This window comes from Heloderma suspectum, chromosome 3, assembly GCF_057233095.1.
Source record: "Heloderma suspectum isolate Gila_16-S chromosome 3, 16-S_ref, whole genome shotgun sequence".
Taxonomy (NCBI): Eukaryota; Metazoa; Chordata; class Lepidosauria; order Squamata; family Helodermatidae; genus Heloderma; species Heloderma suspectum.
The window spans coordinates 174,505,519-174,522,507 of NC_139460.1; the positions used below are offsets into that span (position 1 = coordinate 174,505,519).

The 16,989-nt window shown below is 43.6% G+C and overlaps 1 protein-coding gene across 1 annotated transcript in view; it reads right to left on the reverse strand.

The window, feature by feature from the left end:
• The window catches only part of ENOX1 (ecto-NOX disulfide-thiol exchanger 1), a 191,282-nt gene that overhangs the window by 4,386 nt on the left and 169,907 nt on the right, over window positions 1–16,989 (reverse strand). Inside the window, exon 12 of the mRNA XM_084844936.1 lies at window positions 2,159–2,261. Within this exon, the coding sequence (XP_084701062.1) occupies window positions 2,159–2,261 (103 nt within the window). The remainder of the gene's footprint in view (window positions 1–2,158; window positions 2,262–16,989) is intronic.

Genomic DNA, 16,989 nt, shown 5'->3' on the forward strand with positions numbered 1-16,989 from the left:
TCAGCATGGGTTGCGTTTAATCCAGATTAGTGAGCAAGCAAAAACAAATTTTCCCAGGCATCTTTGTTTATTTGTCCATTTAAAAACCACTTTGTCTGTCTTATCTGCAATCTCAAGCAACAGACAGGAACTAGCATCTATAACCCTGGACTTGCAGAAAGAGGCTGGTATTTGCTCTTGTCCGTAGGTTGCTTCTGTTTTTCTCTCTCTCCACATCAAATTATGCAAGTGCCACATCAAGTGACTCCTGTGGAATGAGGTACAAAGCTCATTTCACAAGACCCTAGTTATATATTTTATGCTATTGTTATTATGTTGTTTCAAAACTACCATGGCTACTCTTCCAAAATTCTCTGACATTTGTTTCTGCACCCAGAATGCTGGATCCCTCTAATGCAATTTGGTTTCCTTTTTGCACCCCTTTCTGTTCTGTCTGGTTCCAAACAGTTGAGGACATAGGAAGGAATATTGTATGGGTGAGTTGGTGATGAAGGAATTCTCTGTTGAAAACTGGTAAGGAGACAACAGGGCTGAATTTGGAATTTAGATTCAAGCTACATGTCATAGAGCTGTGCTATTCTTTCCCCTTCCCCCACATTAAAAGAGAGGGAGGGGGAGAGAGAGCACCTGGGGCATGCTACTTCAGCAGAAGAAAGGTGTGTGGAGAAAGGCTGCTTAAATATTTCTGTTCCAGTCATTTTCCAGCTCAACATTGCTCTCCCAAAGTTGTTTTCCCCACACACATATGGAGATGCCCCATCTTTACCCTCATGGATGGAAACACCTGTTTTATATCCCTCTGGCTTAAACAGCATGGCTCTTTAAAACTATGTCTACTGTGGTATGTCTGACCAGAATGGGGTGAGTGCAGTTCCGGAGGAACCTCGCCACTCAAATTATGTACATCTGGATGCATTCTTAAACAAGCTGCATTTCAGATGTCATTAATGTCAACCACTGGCTGTTGTGCTTCAATATACCATATGAAAGAGAAAGCACGGACATCTGTTCTTCTTATACTGTAGTGAGGTCACAACAATAGAGGACCAGGATAGGGTGGTCATGTCTCCACCTTACAGAGGACCATCCTCTGTTTGAAGGGCTGTCTGGTCCAAGTCCAATTGAAAGATAAAGAACCGTAAGAAGGGAGAGCAGGGACCTGGAAGTTGCCCATCAACTGTTAGCATCCGGACAGTGGACTAAGCAAGGCACATAGATCACCTGGTCACCGTTCTCCCCACTATAGTGAGATGTACTGCGTTTCTATTTAAATTATAGCAATTGCTTCTAAATTGGTATATATACACATACATAAATCAGCATATGCAAAATTCATGCAAATCTGTATCCTCCTTTGTCTTTTTCTCTGGTGAAACATTTCTACCTTTTTGGTGATGCATAAGTGGCCACACTATACATGGATGCTAGTTCATCCATAGATACATTGGGCAAGTCTCCACTTCCCAGTATAGGACCTGAAAATGATTGCCTTCTAGGTGTGAAAAGACACCCCAGTTGCTGGAATTGCAATTCACGAGACTGCTAAGCAGCATGGGCTGTGCAGCAATCTTCCAAGAAAATGTTTGCAAATGTATTCAGGTGTGGAAATGACAACTGGAGCAGGAATACTATTGAATAGTAGTAACCCCATCCTGTATTTTAGGGCACATTATTATGCCTCAGGAGACTATATCTACTATATATGATGCTAAGGCACAAAAAGTAATTCAAAAGGCAGTGCTTTCTGCAATTTCATATTGAACAAAGCCAAGAGCAGGCCTCTGAACACTGCTGTGAATCTTGTCATCTCCCAAACCTTTTTGCCCAGTCCCCAAAGCCTGAAATGGTGCTCTTGTGGGTATATCCAAAAAGGGGGATTTGTGTGAATCAGGTGTTCAAATCAAACCACAAGGTCACACTTGTGACCCTTCCATAGATCACACATTGCATTAATCTGATTTCAAAAATTGTGGTTACCACTACAAGAAACCATTCATTCCATACGACATTCACTAAAACCAACCAGATCTACCACTTTCTTCAGCTCTCATACACTGAGATGCAAAATAGTTTCAAGGCTATTTAATCTTGCATAACTACCTCTTGTTTGCCACAGGCAATGTTACGATTAGAAAGGGAGCACAGAGAGTTACCTTACCTATCAACAGTGCCTCTTTCTCTGATTTTAGCGGTTGGCTTCGCTTCTCAGAATTTTTTTCTCTGTCTTGGTTGACCAATGGTACTGTCAACACATTGATTTCCTATAGAGTTTAAAAACAAAACTAAATAAAACAGATGCTCATGTAAAATTTTAATAGATATTGCTGGCATTCTTCATCTCTCTCTCTCTAAAAAAAAAGATCCTTACATTAACTTATAGCTACAGGCAAGACAATTATAAATTATTGATCTGTTTCCAGACACACTGTATTCCCAATTGCAAAAAAGGGAAAAAGTCAGCTTTGTCTTTTCTCCATCTTTATTGGAAATGACTGAGGAAGGTTCAGACTGAGCAATAAAGGAGAATCTCTTTAGGATTTGACATTTCCCCCAACAAATTAGGCTAAGATTTGACATCTACCATAAATGATTTCAGAATCAAGACAGGTAAGTATAATATAATGCAATGGTAGGAGCCTATCACATTTCTTTCATTCACTCCTCTTGCAGTAGGGAAAAAATACAGATGGGACTGTGAATAATCTACAGTTTTCTAGCTACAATTTTGTAGCTTTTTGTGTAACGATACATATACATCTTCAACAGAAAGCAAATTAGTCTATTGCAAAAGATGACACTGACTGCCTTCAGTGTTTGCAGAACTCAGCACCTGCCCAGTGGACAATACTCAATTTGTGCAAGACTCTAACAAGGGATTCACCTCAGAAGCCGCTTTTCAGACTAAGGCACTGCGCAGCCCTGGTTCATGTGAACGAAGGTTGCACTAAATTTTTATGGGCTTCATTTTTCAAAGTGAAAGATGGCTTTGGGGTAGGGAAGCTGGAGAATTTCATTGGTCAGTATTTTAAAGTGAATCAACTTAATTCGCACTTTCTGGGCTAACACACGGATTGGAAAACAGTTATCCTTGGGATTCCGTGCTTCTCTAGATTTTGTGATCCAGTTCCCAGCTCAAAAAATGTACAGAAAATGCATATAAAAATGGGTATAGGGAAAAATATACAACATAAATGGGAATTTTCACGTGAATTTTCACGTGATTTTCATGACTGATCTGTCCATCCTTAGTTTTTTTTGGGGGGAGGGGGTTGCCATTTACATATACAAATCTGCAGCGTAACCCATCGGAGCAGCAAGTGTGAAGCTCTTAAAAAATAAAATGCTGGAAATCCATCATCTATTTAGGGGAGAAAGCAGAAAACTGGATTTCATTCACCCCGCTGCCTCAGCTAGCTCCACCCACCACTAAACGGCTGATCAGTTAATGTCTTTTTTAAAGGTCTTTGCACATTTTCTGGGATGACACCCCCCCCACACACACACTAATCCAAAGAAGATGAATCTTGCCAAGTCCCAGTGAAATCAATGGGACATGCTCAGCTAAGCTTGTGCGACTGTCTTCAGTACCCTAAATTTCAATAGGACTTACCTTTCTTGGAGTGGGGCTCTAGTGTTTATGCATATACTACAACTGTCTGCTGGAAGCTTGCACTTTATACAGAATGTCAGATTGCCTTCAGCGTTCTATGAATGAAACCATTTAAAGAAACGACAAGCAACATAGCTCCCTGTTCAAATGTAAATTCACAGATCTAGTAGTAAAACCTTGCACTGCAACCCCCCCCCCCCCCAACAACACGGTGCTGGAGGGCAGGGGGATTCAAACAAATTCAAAGGGCTCAGTGTACACATTTGTCCATGACTGCTGGGTGAACATGAAGAATATCCTAATGAGGTCTGTAGATGTACCCAAAAGGAGAAAATACATCTTAATTAATGCTATTGATCTTCTGCCTGCAGAGAAAACCATAGAACAAAGTTGGCCACATTGGTGGTGAAGTTCTCAAAACAAGGAAGGGAATGCATGAAGGAGGACAGTTTGTTGGCATATTTCATAGTTCTCCCAACCACACCATAAAATAAATAATGGACAAAACCAAGAATATCAATGACTAATGACAAGAATGAAAAAAATGAATTATTTATTTATTATTTATTTATTATTAAATTTATTAATCGCCCATCTGGCTGGTCACCCAGCCACTCTGGGCGATGTACAACATACAATTATTCATTCAAAAGGATGTATCATCAGGAGTCAAGCAAAAAGAAAGAATGGCAAAAAGGAATAAGTATTGTTTTGGTGGAAAAGCAGGATACAAGTAAAATAAAAACATCAAATAAAGAAATAAAGTTGAACAAAGTGGCCAGAAGGAGACGCTACAGGGACTGGGAGTGGAGTCTGCTGTTAAAGTTTGTGAGCAGAGCAGAGGATGCGTCGCTAACAGGGAAGTGACTTGCTGCAGAGATAAGACATTACATCTGGTTGTTCTGTATCAACAGGACTTGTTTTTTGGGGTTTTTTTTAAGTATACCCCACATTTCTCCTCCAAAAAAAGAATTGCTCAAAGCAGCTTGCAAGATATAAAAAGCATAAAAACCATCATTAAAACACATTTACAACAAACTAAGAACAACAGGAATAGGTGACAATGACAGTGTGAGCAATTATGGGCCAAGTGGTATGAGTGATTGTCTCCTGGGTTGTAGGAAAGAAAAGAATGGCACTTGGGAGTCAGGAGTATCATTCCTGACTTAACAGAATGGCTAGCCAAGCCCTGGTTTGAGAGTTAAACTCCTGATCAGTGACCAATGGAAGCTTTTTAGGAAACATGGACTAAAGTTACATCACATAACCAAGAATAAAGATGAACACAAGGATCAACGACATGCAAGGCTGATAGTGTTTCTAGAATTTGTATAGAGTGTCAAGAGTGGCAGTTTTTGATACGATTTGCTATAGAAAAACCACATGACGAAGTGGCCCAGTCTCTGCTGCACTCCATGATCTGTTGCTTTTAAAATCCTTTATAGCACTGAGCCTCCTGGTTTCATCATGCAAAAGCATGTACTCCATTAAACCAACCCTGGTGATGTCTCATTGTACTGATACACATTCACAGAGGGAGCAATCCTATGGCCGCTAGTCAGCGGCTAGACGGCCATAGGATATGTAGATTTCTGGGAACCGACCTCAGACCCTTGCTCCAAAGCCGGTTCCTGGAGAACTGACCCCCCCTTCCGCACTGCCTCGCAGGCAGCACGGAATGTCCCCATGCTCTGAAGTGCGGAGTGGCCAAAATGAGGCATTCTGGAGCGGGGAAGGCAGAAATGCTGGTACGACGCATCCTATGTCTCCTGCCCTGCCCTGCCCTGCCCTGGTTAGGCAGTCGCCTCTGAGTTCGGAGGCGGTTGCCTATCCCCATAGGATTGCACCCTAAGAGAGCAATCCCACGGTCCCAGGAAAGTGTCCCAGGGACCATAGGATCCTTTGGAGTCCCCCAACCCCCCGAGGCTGAAGACACTGCTACAACCCCGGAAGGGGGACTCTGGTATTTGATCCCTCCCCCTTGCAGCTACTGCTGCCGTGCAAAAGTGGCCTCGGAGAGGTCAGAAAAGGGGCGTACTGGGGGCTGGGAAGAGGAGAGTCCAGGACATGAGGAATCCTATGGCCTCTCCAGCCCCAGTCCTGCCCCCACAAGCATGCCCTCTCTAGACGTGCTCAGAGGCCTGTCTAGAGAAAACCCGAAACACGGAGGGCAGAGAGGTGAAAATTGCCTCTATCACTCCTCCTGCCCTGTCGGCAGCAGCTTAGCAGGGCATTGGATACACAGAAGCCTCCGAGTTCACAAGTTTCTGTCTCATGAGGCTGCAACCCATAGGACTGCACCCTTAGTCATCTTGCTGTCTTCTCCTTTTAATGTCTTTTAGGAGAAGCTAAACCAACTTACCTATTTCAAGATTCTTGAAGCCAGGCACTTTATGATGCCATCTCGAGCTCCTCCCTTTTTCTGCCACATTCCAGGACATTTTATGAGAGGGGTGTGAGTGCCCCAGTTGCACAAATTCTGCATATGTATTAAGAAAAACTAATAATAAAGCTTGCAATTCTGGAAGGAGGATTTATGCCGAGTGCATAAAAGATGACAGCAAGAGCAGAAGTGAAGAAAATTAGGAAGCAATCCTATGGTCCTTGGGAGAGCATCCCAGGGACCATAGGATATTGCAGATTTCCTACTCTTGAGGCTGTAGACTCTGGGCTGGTTTGCACAATCAAACAGCCCACTGTGGGTTATTTAACCCATGGTTAGGCTGCAGCATGTGTGGGGTGCAGGCAGCCACCATTTTGAATATGGAACTCTCGCTCACAGGTTGTTGTGTCATCCAAACTTGGTGGGGGTGGATAGTGCGAGGTTTTAACAACCCTTGCATAATCCATGGCCTGTTTGAACCTCGGATGACTCACCCCTGCCAGGTTCGAATGACATGACAAGCCGTGGCGATTGTGCAAACCAGGTAACCGTTACAACCCTGGGAGGAGAAATCTGGAGATTTCCTCCGCCCCGCCCCTTGCAGTGTTTGCAGAACGCACCACGGCCTTGCGTGAGGATGGAAATGAGAAGGGAGGGGGCAGGGAGAGGAGGTGCTGAGGATCCACAGGATCCTAAAGCCTCCCAGCTCCTGTCCCCGCATCTCCACCAAATGAACTCAAAAGCGCATCTCGCAGAATATTAGCAGAATGAAGGATGGACAGGCAAAGGGAGGAACACCTCCATGTTCCTCCCGCTCTGCTGGGTGTCTGCCAGCAGACCTTGGATTTCAGGAGCACTCTTCTGTCTGTGGATGACCATAGGATTGCTCTGGAAATTACTGAAAAAGTGCTCAGGTGGGCACACCCTTGACTTTCTTGAGAGACAGCATCTAGGCAGATGCCCTGTGTGATCCAGCTGATGCAATCTGTATATGGAATCAGATTTCTGCATGTCAACTTGATGTATCAGGTGCACAAAACACTGCTGGGGGAGGGAGAAAGGCCACTTCCAGCAAATCAGAAACATGTCTGGAATTCCATGTGTTATCCTTTGCATAACCCTGTGGAAATCTAAATGCTTTTAGTGCTGTTTATTCACATGGTCAACTGGATGAGTCCAGTCTCTGGCTAGATAAGGAGCAGGCTTGGAAGAGGCCTCTTCAGTAATTTTTTTTTTTAAGTGGTGGTGGGGAGAGTTGATTATCTGAGACAGAAATTTTTAAAATATACTAGAAAACAAATGTCAGGTTGCTACTGAAGTAGTTTTAATAGGTCATCAAGCCAAGGCTATAATTCTTCTGGGTGTTAATTCAAACCCATGAATCTTCTGTTCCCAGAGTCTACTTTTGAAGTAAAGATTGCTTCTGTGCAGAAAGCATCTGTCAGACGTCTCTGGGGCCCAGCTCCAGAAACTGCCCGAGGAATCCAGTATTGTCACGGAAACCAAGATGGACTTGCCCAGCCTTGGTTGGTTGCCATAGTTCATTTGGTCTGATCTATGCAGGCAGCAGATTGAGGCGGTAGAGAGGATGGTACTGCCTCAGACTGTAGGTGCAGGATGTATGTACCCGTGTGCCATTTCTGAATGCTTCCCCACATTAAAAAAAATCACTACAGTTTAAGAAAATAAATAAAACCCCTAGCATGTCATGGAGAAAGGCTCTAGCCCACCCTACTACTTGCTGTGCTAGTTTTCTACTGACAGAGAGGTTTTGTTTAATTCAAGAGAGCATTAAAATGTGACCCCCTCACCTGTATTCTAAAGTAATACTGTCCATTCTACCACCTCAGAACTCTGCCATCTCATTCTCACTTCATTCTGCTGGAGGTGGAGAGCTGGACTTTTTCTTAGCTGGCCTTCAATCCATACATCTCTCCTGCCACCCCAACATTCCAGGAACCATGGAAAACTGGTATCAAGATGAATGTTTATTCTGGAATATGATATCTTGGGTTTTTTTATCATTTTTTCTATAGATGTGCAAAGTGGCTGGTTTGGCACACACAAATAGGCTAATGGTGTACCTACTTTTAAGGCCTATATATCTTGAACTGATGTTGAACTGATGACTTCCAGAAATGGAAGAATGAGTCCCTGGCACTTCTTCTTTACCCTCTTCCAGGTGGCGTATGATTTATGGAAACCCAACACCTAGCTAAACACAGTTAAAGATGTCATAAATCTCTTTCAGAAGAGGAAACAAAGCATGAAATAATAACTCGGCAACGGGTAAGTAGTTTAGAGTATTACTAAGAGTAGGGCGACTACCACTTGTAAGAATGCCCCTTACTCACCTTATGTGTTAATGCTCATAAGGAATGCAGGCATGCATCCTGCGAGTGTGCATCTGCTAAAGTGATAACCTCAAGTGACCCATGTTTGTTATTGCCACAATACAGAAAACAGCCCTGAGGGCTACATCTCTGGAAAAGTCAGTGGTACAGTAAATGCAGGCAGATGATTTGCACTAGTTAGGGATTTTGTTTCTGGTATCAGACAGGCCTCTGATGCTTAGCATTTCTTGCTACAGAATGCAGTGCTAGCATGATGGGCCATAGCACTGGATGGTAAACTACTTCAAACCATGTGAAAAGCATCCAGCTGGAACAAATATCTCCAAATGCACCTGGTCAGCCATTCATGAAATAGCTTCATGACTGTCAGGCAGAGCCTTGCACTTAAGTTATTCCTGCTCTGCTAAAAATAATATACAGCACAGGCAAACAAAGAATGCCATTCCTGTTGCATATTGCTGCTCATGAATTTTAATACTCAAGGATGTAGCATTACCCTACTTTGAGCTCAATCTTCTGGGAAATTCTCCTGCACAAGCTCCATTACATGAATGAGAGTTGTGCAAGAGCACAGTTGCTCCCTTGCTGCAAATCTCATTGATCTCTATGGGTCTATCCTATGTATAACTACACCTGGATCCCACCCAATATGTTTAAACTATGGGAAAGTAGATTTACATTAAATATTTAAAAATGTACCATTTCTGTAAGGCCAGCTCAATTATCTATGTTCCAGCTTACCAGATGTTTTGGTGCCAGAATGGCACTAGAAATACAGAGGTGTTAAAGGATTTTCCTTTTCCTTCACTGTATTATTCCTATAAGAGTATTTTTTTTAATCTCTCCCTTATCTCTCATCTTGCAGGACCAACACCACAGGAACACTCTGATCCACAACTACAGATATCAAAGCTGATAATGAAACAAAACAAATAGAGCATGAAATAGTTACTCTATATGAAGGGTTTTCAAATCAAATGAAAAACTATTAGAGCTTCCAAGAGCAATTAAGAGTTAGGGTTAAGGAGTTCAGGCATTCGCTATCACCAAAGTCTAAATGGTACAAAGATGGAACAGAAAGAAGTGGGACTCCCTGGACCAAGAGTTCTTTGAGGTCTGAGAAGTAGCATCCCAAAGAACAAAAAGGCTCATTGGCTCTCAACCACCAAACAAGTGGAAGGATGTATGACTCATTGCCATTTCTGCATTGCACTGATGGCCGGGTGGGGGGGAGAATGGATCAAACACCCACACAATCTTGTGTGCAGTGGGAAAGAAAAGGAAGATGCATTTCCCCAGCAATGGTCTGTGTGTCCCTAGAAAATTCTGCCTCGCATCCAAAAATTATGTTACTTGAATCATTACTTTGGAGCAGTTTTCATGGGATGACGATGAAGATCCCCCTAAGCATCTGAATGCTCATAAGCAGGACCAGCCCAAGACATTTTGTTGCCTGGCCCACCGCTGAATCTGACTTCAACACTGGCGATGGGATGGTGGCGTCCACCACATCTGAAGCAGCAGGCTAATTTAGGGGGCGCAGGATAGACTCTGTGATATACTGTAGATAGCCCTATCCTCCAACAGAGTCGCCTCACTCTGCCTAATGGTAGGGTCAGCCCCATTCATAAGGGCTAACAAGGACCACACAAACATTTGCACCTACCACGACTATCAATTACTTCTGGGGTTGTTTCATCTCATATTTGCAAATGTTTCTGGAAGGTCAGTAGTCCAAACAATCATAGTCCACACCAGCACATATGCCCAAGTCATGTCTAATTTGCCTGTAATTGTATTTGTTTTTTTAAAAATGGGGGAAAGGGACAATGATGGTGCCTCACTTATCAAGTGACATATGAACTTACTTATCAAGGTCAGTTCCAAATAAAAGAGTTTCACAGGTCCTCCAGAAGATTATTTTCTACACAGCAATTGTAAGATGTCAGCATTTTCTGCAGCATATCTTTGCCATGTACAATGTAACGATATATATTATCATCTTGTTTGGATTCTGCTTCTTTATACAAGTTTAAGTAACCAGTTTAAGTAACACCCTCTCATAGACGGGGCTGCAGTGGCTTAGTGGTTAAGACGCTGAACTGCAGACCAGAAAGTCAGCAGGACAGCAGTTCGAGACCTGAGTGCTGCATGACGGAGTGAGCTCCCGTCTTCAGTCCCAGCTCCTGCCAACCTAGCAGTTCGAAAGCAAGAAATTGCAAGTAGATAAATAGGTACCGCTTCGGCGGGAAAGGTAACAGCATTCCGTGCACCTCGGTGTTCAGTCATGCCGGCCACATGACCACGGAAGCGTCTTCGGACAGCGCTGGCTCTTCGGCTTAGAAACGGGGATGAGCACCCCACCCTAGAGTCGGGCACGACTGGCTGGGGACACCTTTACCTTTACCTCTCATAGATATTCCAAAATACGGGACAGGCATCTCTGTACTCCCTTGCCAACACTACAATGATCTTGCACTGAATATGAGGGTATTTGCAAAATCCAACTTGTCAACCTTATCAAATAGGTACTAATCCCATTATATGCATCACAGACCACTAATAAGCAAGCAGGAGCCACCAAATCCTTCCCTCTCAGGGCATTTTGAACTGCTCAGACTGAGACAGTAGCCTCAGGAGGGAAAAGAACTGTAAACTTTCCTTCGTAATAAATGTAGTTTTGAAAGCTTCCCCCAAAGTCAGCCTTGCATATTAATACCCACTATTTTAAAGGAAGTATGAATCATAATATGCTCTTTACAGGGCTCTCATCCATCAATAATCTTCATTACTGCAGCAAATGAAACAGTCACCGTTATTTATTATTAATATTACTGTTTCAGGGTATGTCCCCTATTTCTCAGCTATAGTTTTCAGGAACTGTTTCCAAAGCCCTGAGTCAGTGCTCATTTGCACATAGCAAACCAAGCAGTGGAGGCTGGTGTACCTTGGATAGCCCCTTTAGAATTCCGACTGGTTCTAACCAAAACCCAGAGTGGATTCACCACCTCACTGACATTAGAGCCACCAGCCTCCACTGAAACCAAGCTCTCTTCAGAGAGTAAATGCAAAGTGTGTTGTGGAGCTACGTGAGAGAGAATGTGCCCCAGGCCCACAGCCTCCCTCCTTTTCCCTTCACCTTGGCTAATGACACCCACAAGGAAAGGTGGTGTGGTGTGAGGTGGCCTGTTTTACCCTCTCCCCATGGGTTGTACCACCGCAGAGAGGCCCATGTTGATCTTGTTGCCATGTCGATCTGTGAAAACAAGCGTAAAGCGAGGCCTGTGGAAGAAAGTACAGCTCGTCTTCCCTCTGGCCTGTCTCAGTCAGGGTCACTTTGGGAGCAGCTGAAGGAAAAAATGGGGAGGGGGAGTCCTCCAGGGAGAGAATCAAGTAAGGATGGGCACATTTAGGCTCTTCAGCATGTCACCAATTCAGCTGCATATGCTGCTGTTAGGGCTGCAGCTCAGTAAATATAAGAAGCTGCCATATCTTGAGTCAGACCTTTGGTCCATCTAGCTCACCACAGTCTACGCTGACCGGCATTGGTTCTTCAAGTTTTCTGACAGGAGTCTTGTGCTCTACCACTGAGCTAGAGTAGAGCTCTGTGTGTCCTAGCAAGAAGGGAAGCTGTTTGGGTGAGAGTGGAGGCCAAGGTTCTGGATGTCTCTTCCTTTCAGGCAGGAGCGATCATGGTAGTCATACAGGCAGGAGGAAAATATAGACAGTGTATTATACCAGTTGAGCCACACTATTCTCAGGGGCCTTAAAAATTAATGTACAGATTAAAACTTAAATTATGGATTATGAACTTAAATTGCTTGCTGTCCTTTACCAACGTAATTTCTCTGTATTTTGATTCAAAATGAGCAATGGATACAAAAAGAAAGTGCATCTAGGGAGCAGTTTCCATGGCACTAGACATCATGAATTCACAGTATGCAAGAGATGAATTCTATTTGGAGGGATTATACTTTCAAATTAATACATGTGAGGGCAGCAATATTACTGTGGCCTGGCAGGAATTTCAGCTTCATCTGGAAACATCAGAATGTCTGAAGTAATGCTTCTCATACATTAGAATTCATGGGGGATCACAGGAGCACCCCAGGTGCCAATGAGGACAATGGAAACATCCGCATGGCAACTGGATTTCCTGAAAGCTACACTCTAGCCTCATATGGACTCCAAGTCAGGACCACAGAGAGCCTCACTGAGGTTTTAAGCGTTTTGTGCTGCTGCTCCCTTCACCACTTAAGGTGGCAGCCATAAGGATACTTACTAGACAGTAAGTTCCAGCAGAACTTACTTCCGAGTAGACAAGCTCACTGCAGGGTAAATGGAAGGAAAACAGAGTCAGTCATTTTTCAATTTGACAAAAACAGACATTTCAAAAAAGAGATGCAGCACTGATCCATGCCTTCGTAATGTTGTTGTTCAGTCGTTAAGTCATGTCCGACTCTTCGTGACCCCATGGACCATAGCACGCCAGGCCTTCCTATCCTCCGCTCTCCCCTGGAGTGTGCTCAAGTTCATATTCATTGCATCGGTGATGCTATCTAGCCATCTCATCCTCTGCCGTCCCCTTCTCCTTTTGCCTTCAGTCTTTCCCAGCATCAGGGTCTTTTCCAGGGAGTTTTCTCTTCGCATTTGGTGGCCAAAATATTTGAGTTTCAGCTTCAGTATCTGTCCTTCCAATGAGCACTCAGGGTTGATTTCCTTTAGGATGGACTGATTTGACCTCCTTGCAGTCCAGGGGACTCGTAAGAGTCTTCTCCAGCAGCACAGTTCGAAAGCATCAATTCTTCGGCGCTCACCCTTCCTTATAGTCCAGCTCTCACAGCCATACATTACTACTGGGAAAACCATAGCTTTGATTAGACGGACCTTTGTCGGCAAGGTGATGTCTCTGCTTCTTAATATGCTGTCTAGGTTTGCCATAGCTCTCCTCCCAAGGAGTAAGCGTCTTTTAATTTCATGGCTACAGTCACTGTCTGCGGTGATCTTGGAGCCCAAGAAAATAAAATGTGTCACTGCTTCCATTTCTTCCCCTTCTATATGCCAGGAAGTGATGGGGCCAGATGCCATGATCTTAGTTTTTTTAATGTTGCGTTTCAAACCAGCTTTTGCACTCTCCACTTTCACCCTCAACAAGAGGCTCTTTAGATCCTCTTCACTTTCTGTCTTTAGGGTGGTATTGTCTGTGTATCTGAGCTTGTTGATAATTCTCCCGGCGACCTTAATTCTGACCTGTGATTCATCCAACCCAGCGTTTCTCATGACATACTCTGCATATAAGTTAAATAAGCAGGGCGACAATATACAGCCTTGTCGTACTCCTTTCCCGATTTTGAACCAATCGGTTGTTCCATGTCCGGTTCTTACTGTTGCTTCTTTGACCCTCGTACAGGTTTCTCAGGAGACAGGTAAGGTGGTCTGATACTCCCATCTCTCTAAGAATTTGCCACAGTTTGTTGTGATCCACACAATCAAAGGCTTTAGCGTAGTCAATGAAGCAGAAATAGACGTTTTTTCTGGAATTCTCTTGCTTTCCCCATGATCCAGCGAATGTTGGCGATTTGATCTCTAGTTCCTCTGCCTCTTCGAAACCCAGCTTGTACTTCTGGTAGTTCTCAGTTCACATATTGCTGAAGCCTAGCTTGCAGGATTTTGAGCATATCCTTGCTGGCATGTGAAATGAGCACAATTGTACAGTAGTTTGAACACTCTTTGGCACTGCCCTTCTTTGGAATTGGAATGTAAACTGACCTTTTCCAGTCTTGTGGCCACTGTTGAGTGTTCCAAATTTGTTGGCATATTGAGTGCAGCACTTTAACAGCATCATCTTTTAGGATTTTAAATGGCTCAGTTGGAATACTGTCATCTCCGCTAGCTTTGTTGTTAGTAATGCTTCCCAAGGCCCACTTGACTTCACTCTAGGATGACCGGCTCAAGTTCAGTGACCGCACTATCATGGCTGTCAGGGACATTCAGATCTTTCCTGTATAGTTCTTCTGTGTATTCCTTCCACCTCGTCTTAATCTCATCTGCTTCTGTGAGGTCCCTGCCTTCTTTGTCCTTTATCATGCCCATCTTTGCACAAAACATTCCCTTGAGATCTCCAATTTTCTTGAAAAGATCTCTAGTCTTTCCCATTCTATTGTTTTCCTCAATTTCTTTGCATTGTTCATTTAAGAAAGCCTTCTTGTCTCTCCTTGCTATTCTCTGGAACTCTGCATTCAGTTGGATATCTCTTCCCCTTTCTCCCTTGCTTTTCGCTTCCCTTCTTTCCTCAGCTACTTGTAAAGCCTCATCAGACAGCCACTTGGCTTTCTTGCATTTCTTTTTCTTTGGGATGGATTTACTTGCTGCCTCCTGAACAATGTTACGGACCTCTGTCCATAGTTCCTCAGGCACTCTGTCTATCAGGTCTAATCCCTGAAATCTATTCCTCACCTCCACTGTATATTCATAAGGGATATGATTTAGGTCATACCTGAATGGTTTAGTGGTTTTCCCTACGTTCAATTTAAGCCAAAATTTTGCAACAAGAAGCTCATGATCTGAGCCACAGTCAGCTCCAGGTCTTGTTTTTACTGACTGTATAGAGCTTCTCTATCTTTGGCTGCAAAAGACATAATTGATCTGATTTCGATATTGACCATCTGGTGATGTCCATGTGTAGAGTTGCCTCTTGTGCTGTTGGAAAAGAGTGTTTGCTATGATCAGCGTGTTCTCTTGGCAAAACTCTATTAGCCTTTGTCCTGCTTCATTTTGTACACCAAGGCCATGCTTGCCTGTTATCCCGGTGATTTCTTGACTTCCTACTTTAGCATTCTAATCCCCTATGATGAAAAGGACATCTTTTTTTGGTGTTAGTTTTAGAAGGTGTTGTAGGTCTTCATAGAACCGATCAACCTCAGCTTCTTCGGCCTCAGTGGTTGGGGCATAGACTTGAATTACTGTGATATTGAATGGTTTGCCTTGGACACGTACTGAGATCATTCTATCATTTTTGAGATTGTACCCCAATACTGCTTTTCCCACCCTTTTATTGACTATGAGTGCTACTCCATTTCTTCTAAGGGATTCTTGCCCACAGTAGTAGATATAATGGTCACCTGAATTAAATTCGCCCATGCTTCTCCATTTTAGTTCGCTGGTTCCCAAGATGTCAATGTTCAATCTTGCCATCTCATGTTTGACCACCTCCAGCTTACCTTGATTCATTGATCTTACATTCCAGGTTCCTAAACAATATTGTTCTTTTCAGCATTGGACTTTCTTTTCACCACCAGACACATCCACAGCTGAGTGTCCTTTCGGCTTTGGCCCAACCGCTTCACTCTTTCTGGCGCGACTTGGAAATTCCCTCTGCTTTTCCCCAGTAGTATATTGGACACCTTCCGACCTGAGGGGCTCATCTTCCAGCATCATATCTTTTAGCCTTGTGATATGTTCCTTGGGGTTTTCTTGGTAAGAATACTGGAGTGGGTTGCCATTTCCTTCTCCAGTGGACCACATTTTGTCAGAACTCTCCGCCATGACCTATCCATCTTGGGTGGCCCTGCATGGCATAGCTTATGGCTTCACTGAGTTACGCAAGCCCCTTTGCCACAACAAGGCAGTGTTCCATGAAGGGGCACCTACCTTCGTAATACATTAAAGCTAAACAGCTACTGGACTATGGTGTGCAGTTTAATAAGCACAATAATGAATGTTTGCACACTGAACAGTCCTGCTGGGTCAGTCCAATAGTCCATCAAGTGCAATGACAACTTTGGCCTGCAGTATATTTCTGGTATACCCATATATGGGACATGAAGGCAACAGCCTCCCATCCCATGCATCTGCTATTTAGAGTTAGATGTAGCCGTTTAGCCATCATGTCTGATAGCGCTTGATAAATATTTCCTCCATGAATGAATTCTTTAAAATTCACATTTTAAAGAAATGTGGCTCTTTAAAGCCACATGGGCTGGTGGCCAACACCACAACATGTGGCAAGAGATTCCATAAGTTCATTATGCGGCATGTGAAGCAGTGTCTTTTTGTTTGTCCTAATCTTATGCCCAACCAATTTCATGGGGTGACCCCAGAGTCCTACTGTTATGGGAGAAAAAGAGAACTGTCTCTGTATCCACTTTCTCCATAGCAGGACTGATTTTAGGAGCCTCTATTAGTGTCTGCCCCAGTGGCCCACATCTTTTTTTCCACCTTCCTGCATCTTTTTTTCTAAACTAAAAAGCTCTGAATGCGTTTCCTTAGAAGGTAGGTACTCCAATCTCATGATAATTTTGGTTGACCTACTGGTGCTTTCCCCACCCTTGTAAAATAAATATGCTCTAGAACAGGAGTAGGCAACCTGTTGCCCTCCAAATGGTTTGGGCTACAATTCCCATAAACCCCAGCCAGCATGGCCAATGGTCAGGATTATGAGAGCTGTAGTCTAAAACTTCTGGAGGGCACCAGGTTCCTACTCTAGAAAGATGGTGAGCAGACAGATAGGCTGTTCACACAACATGCTAACCCACACTCAGTAGTTGAGTGTGGATTGTTTTGAATCATGGGTTGTTTGCTGAACTGTGGGTTAGCATGTTGTCTGAATGCAGCTGAATGCATGGAGGTTTGTTAACCATGTC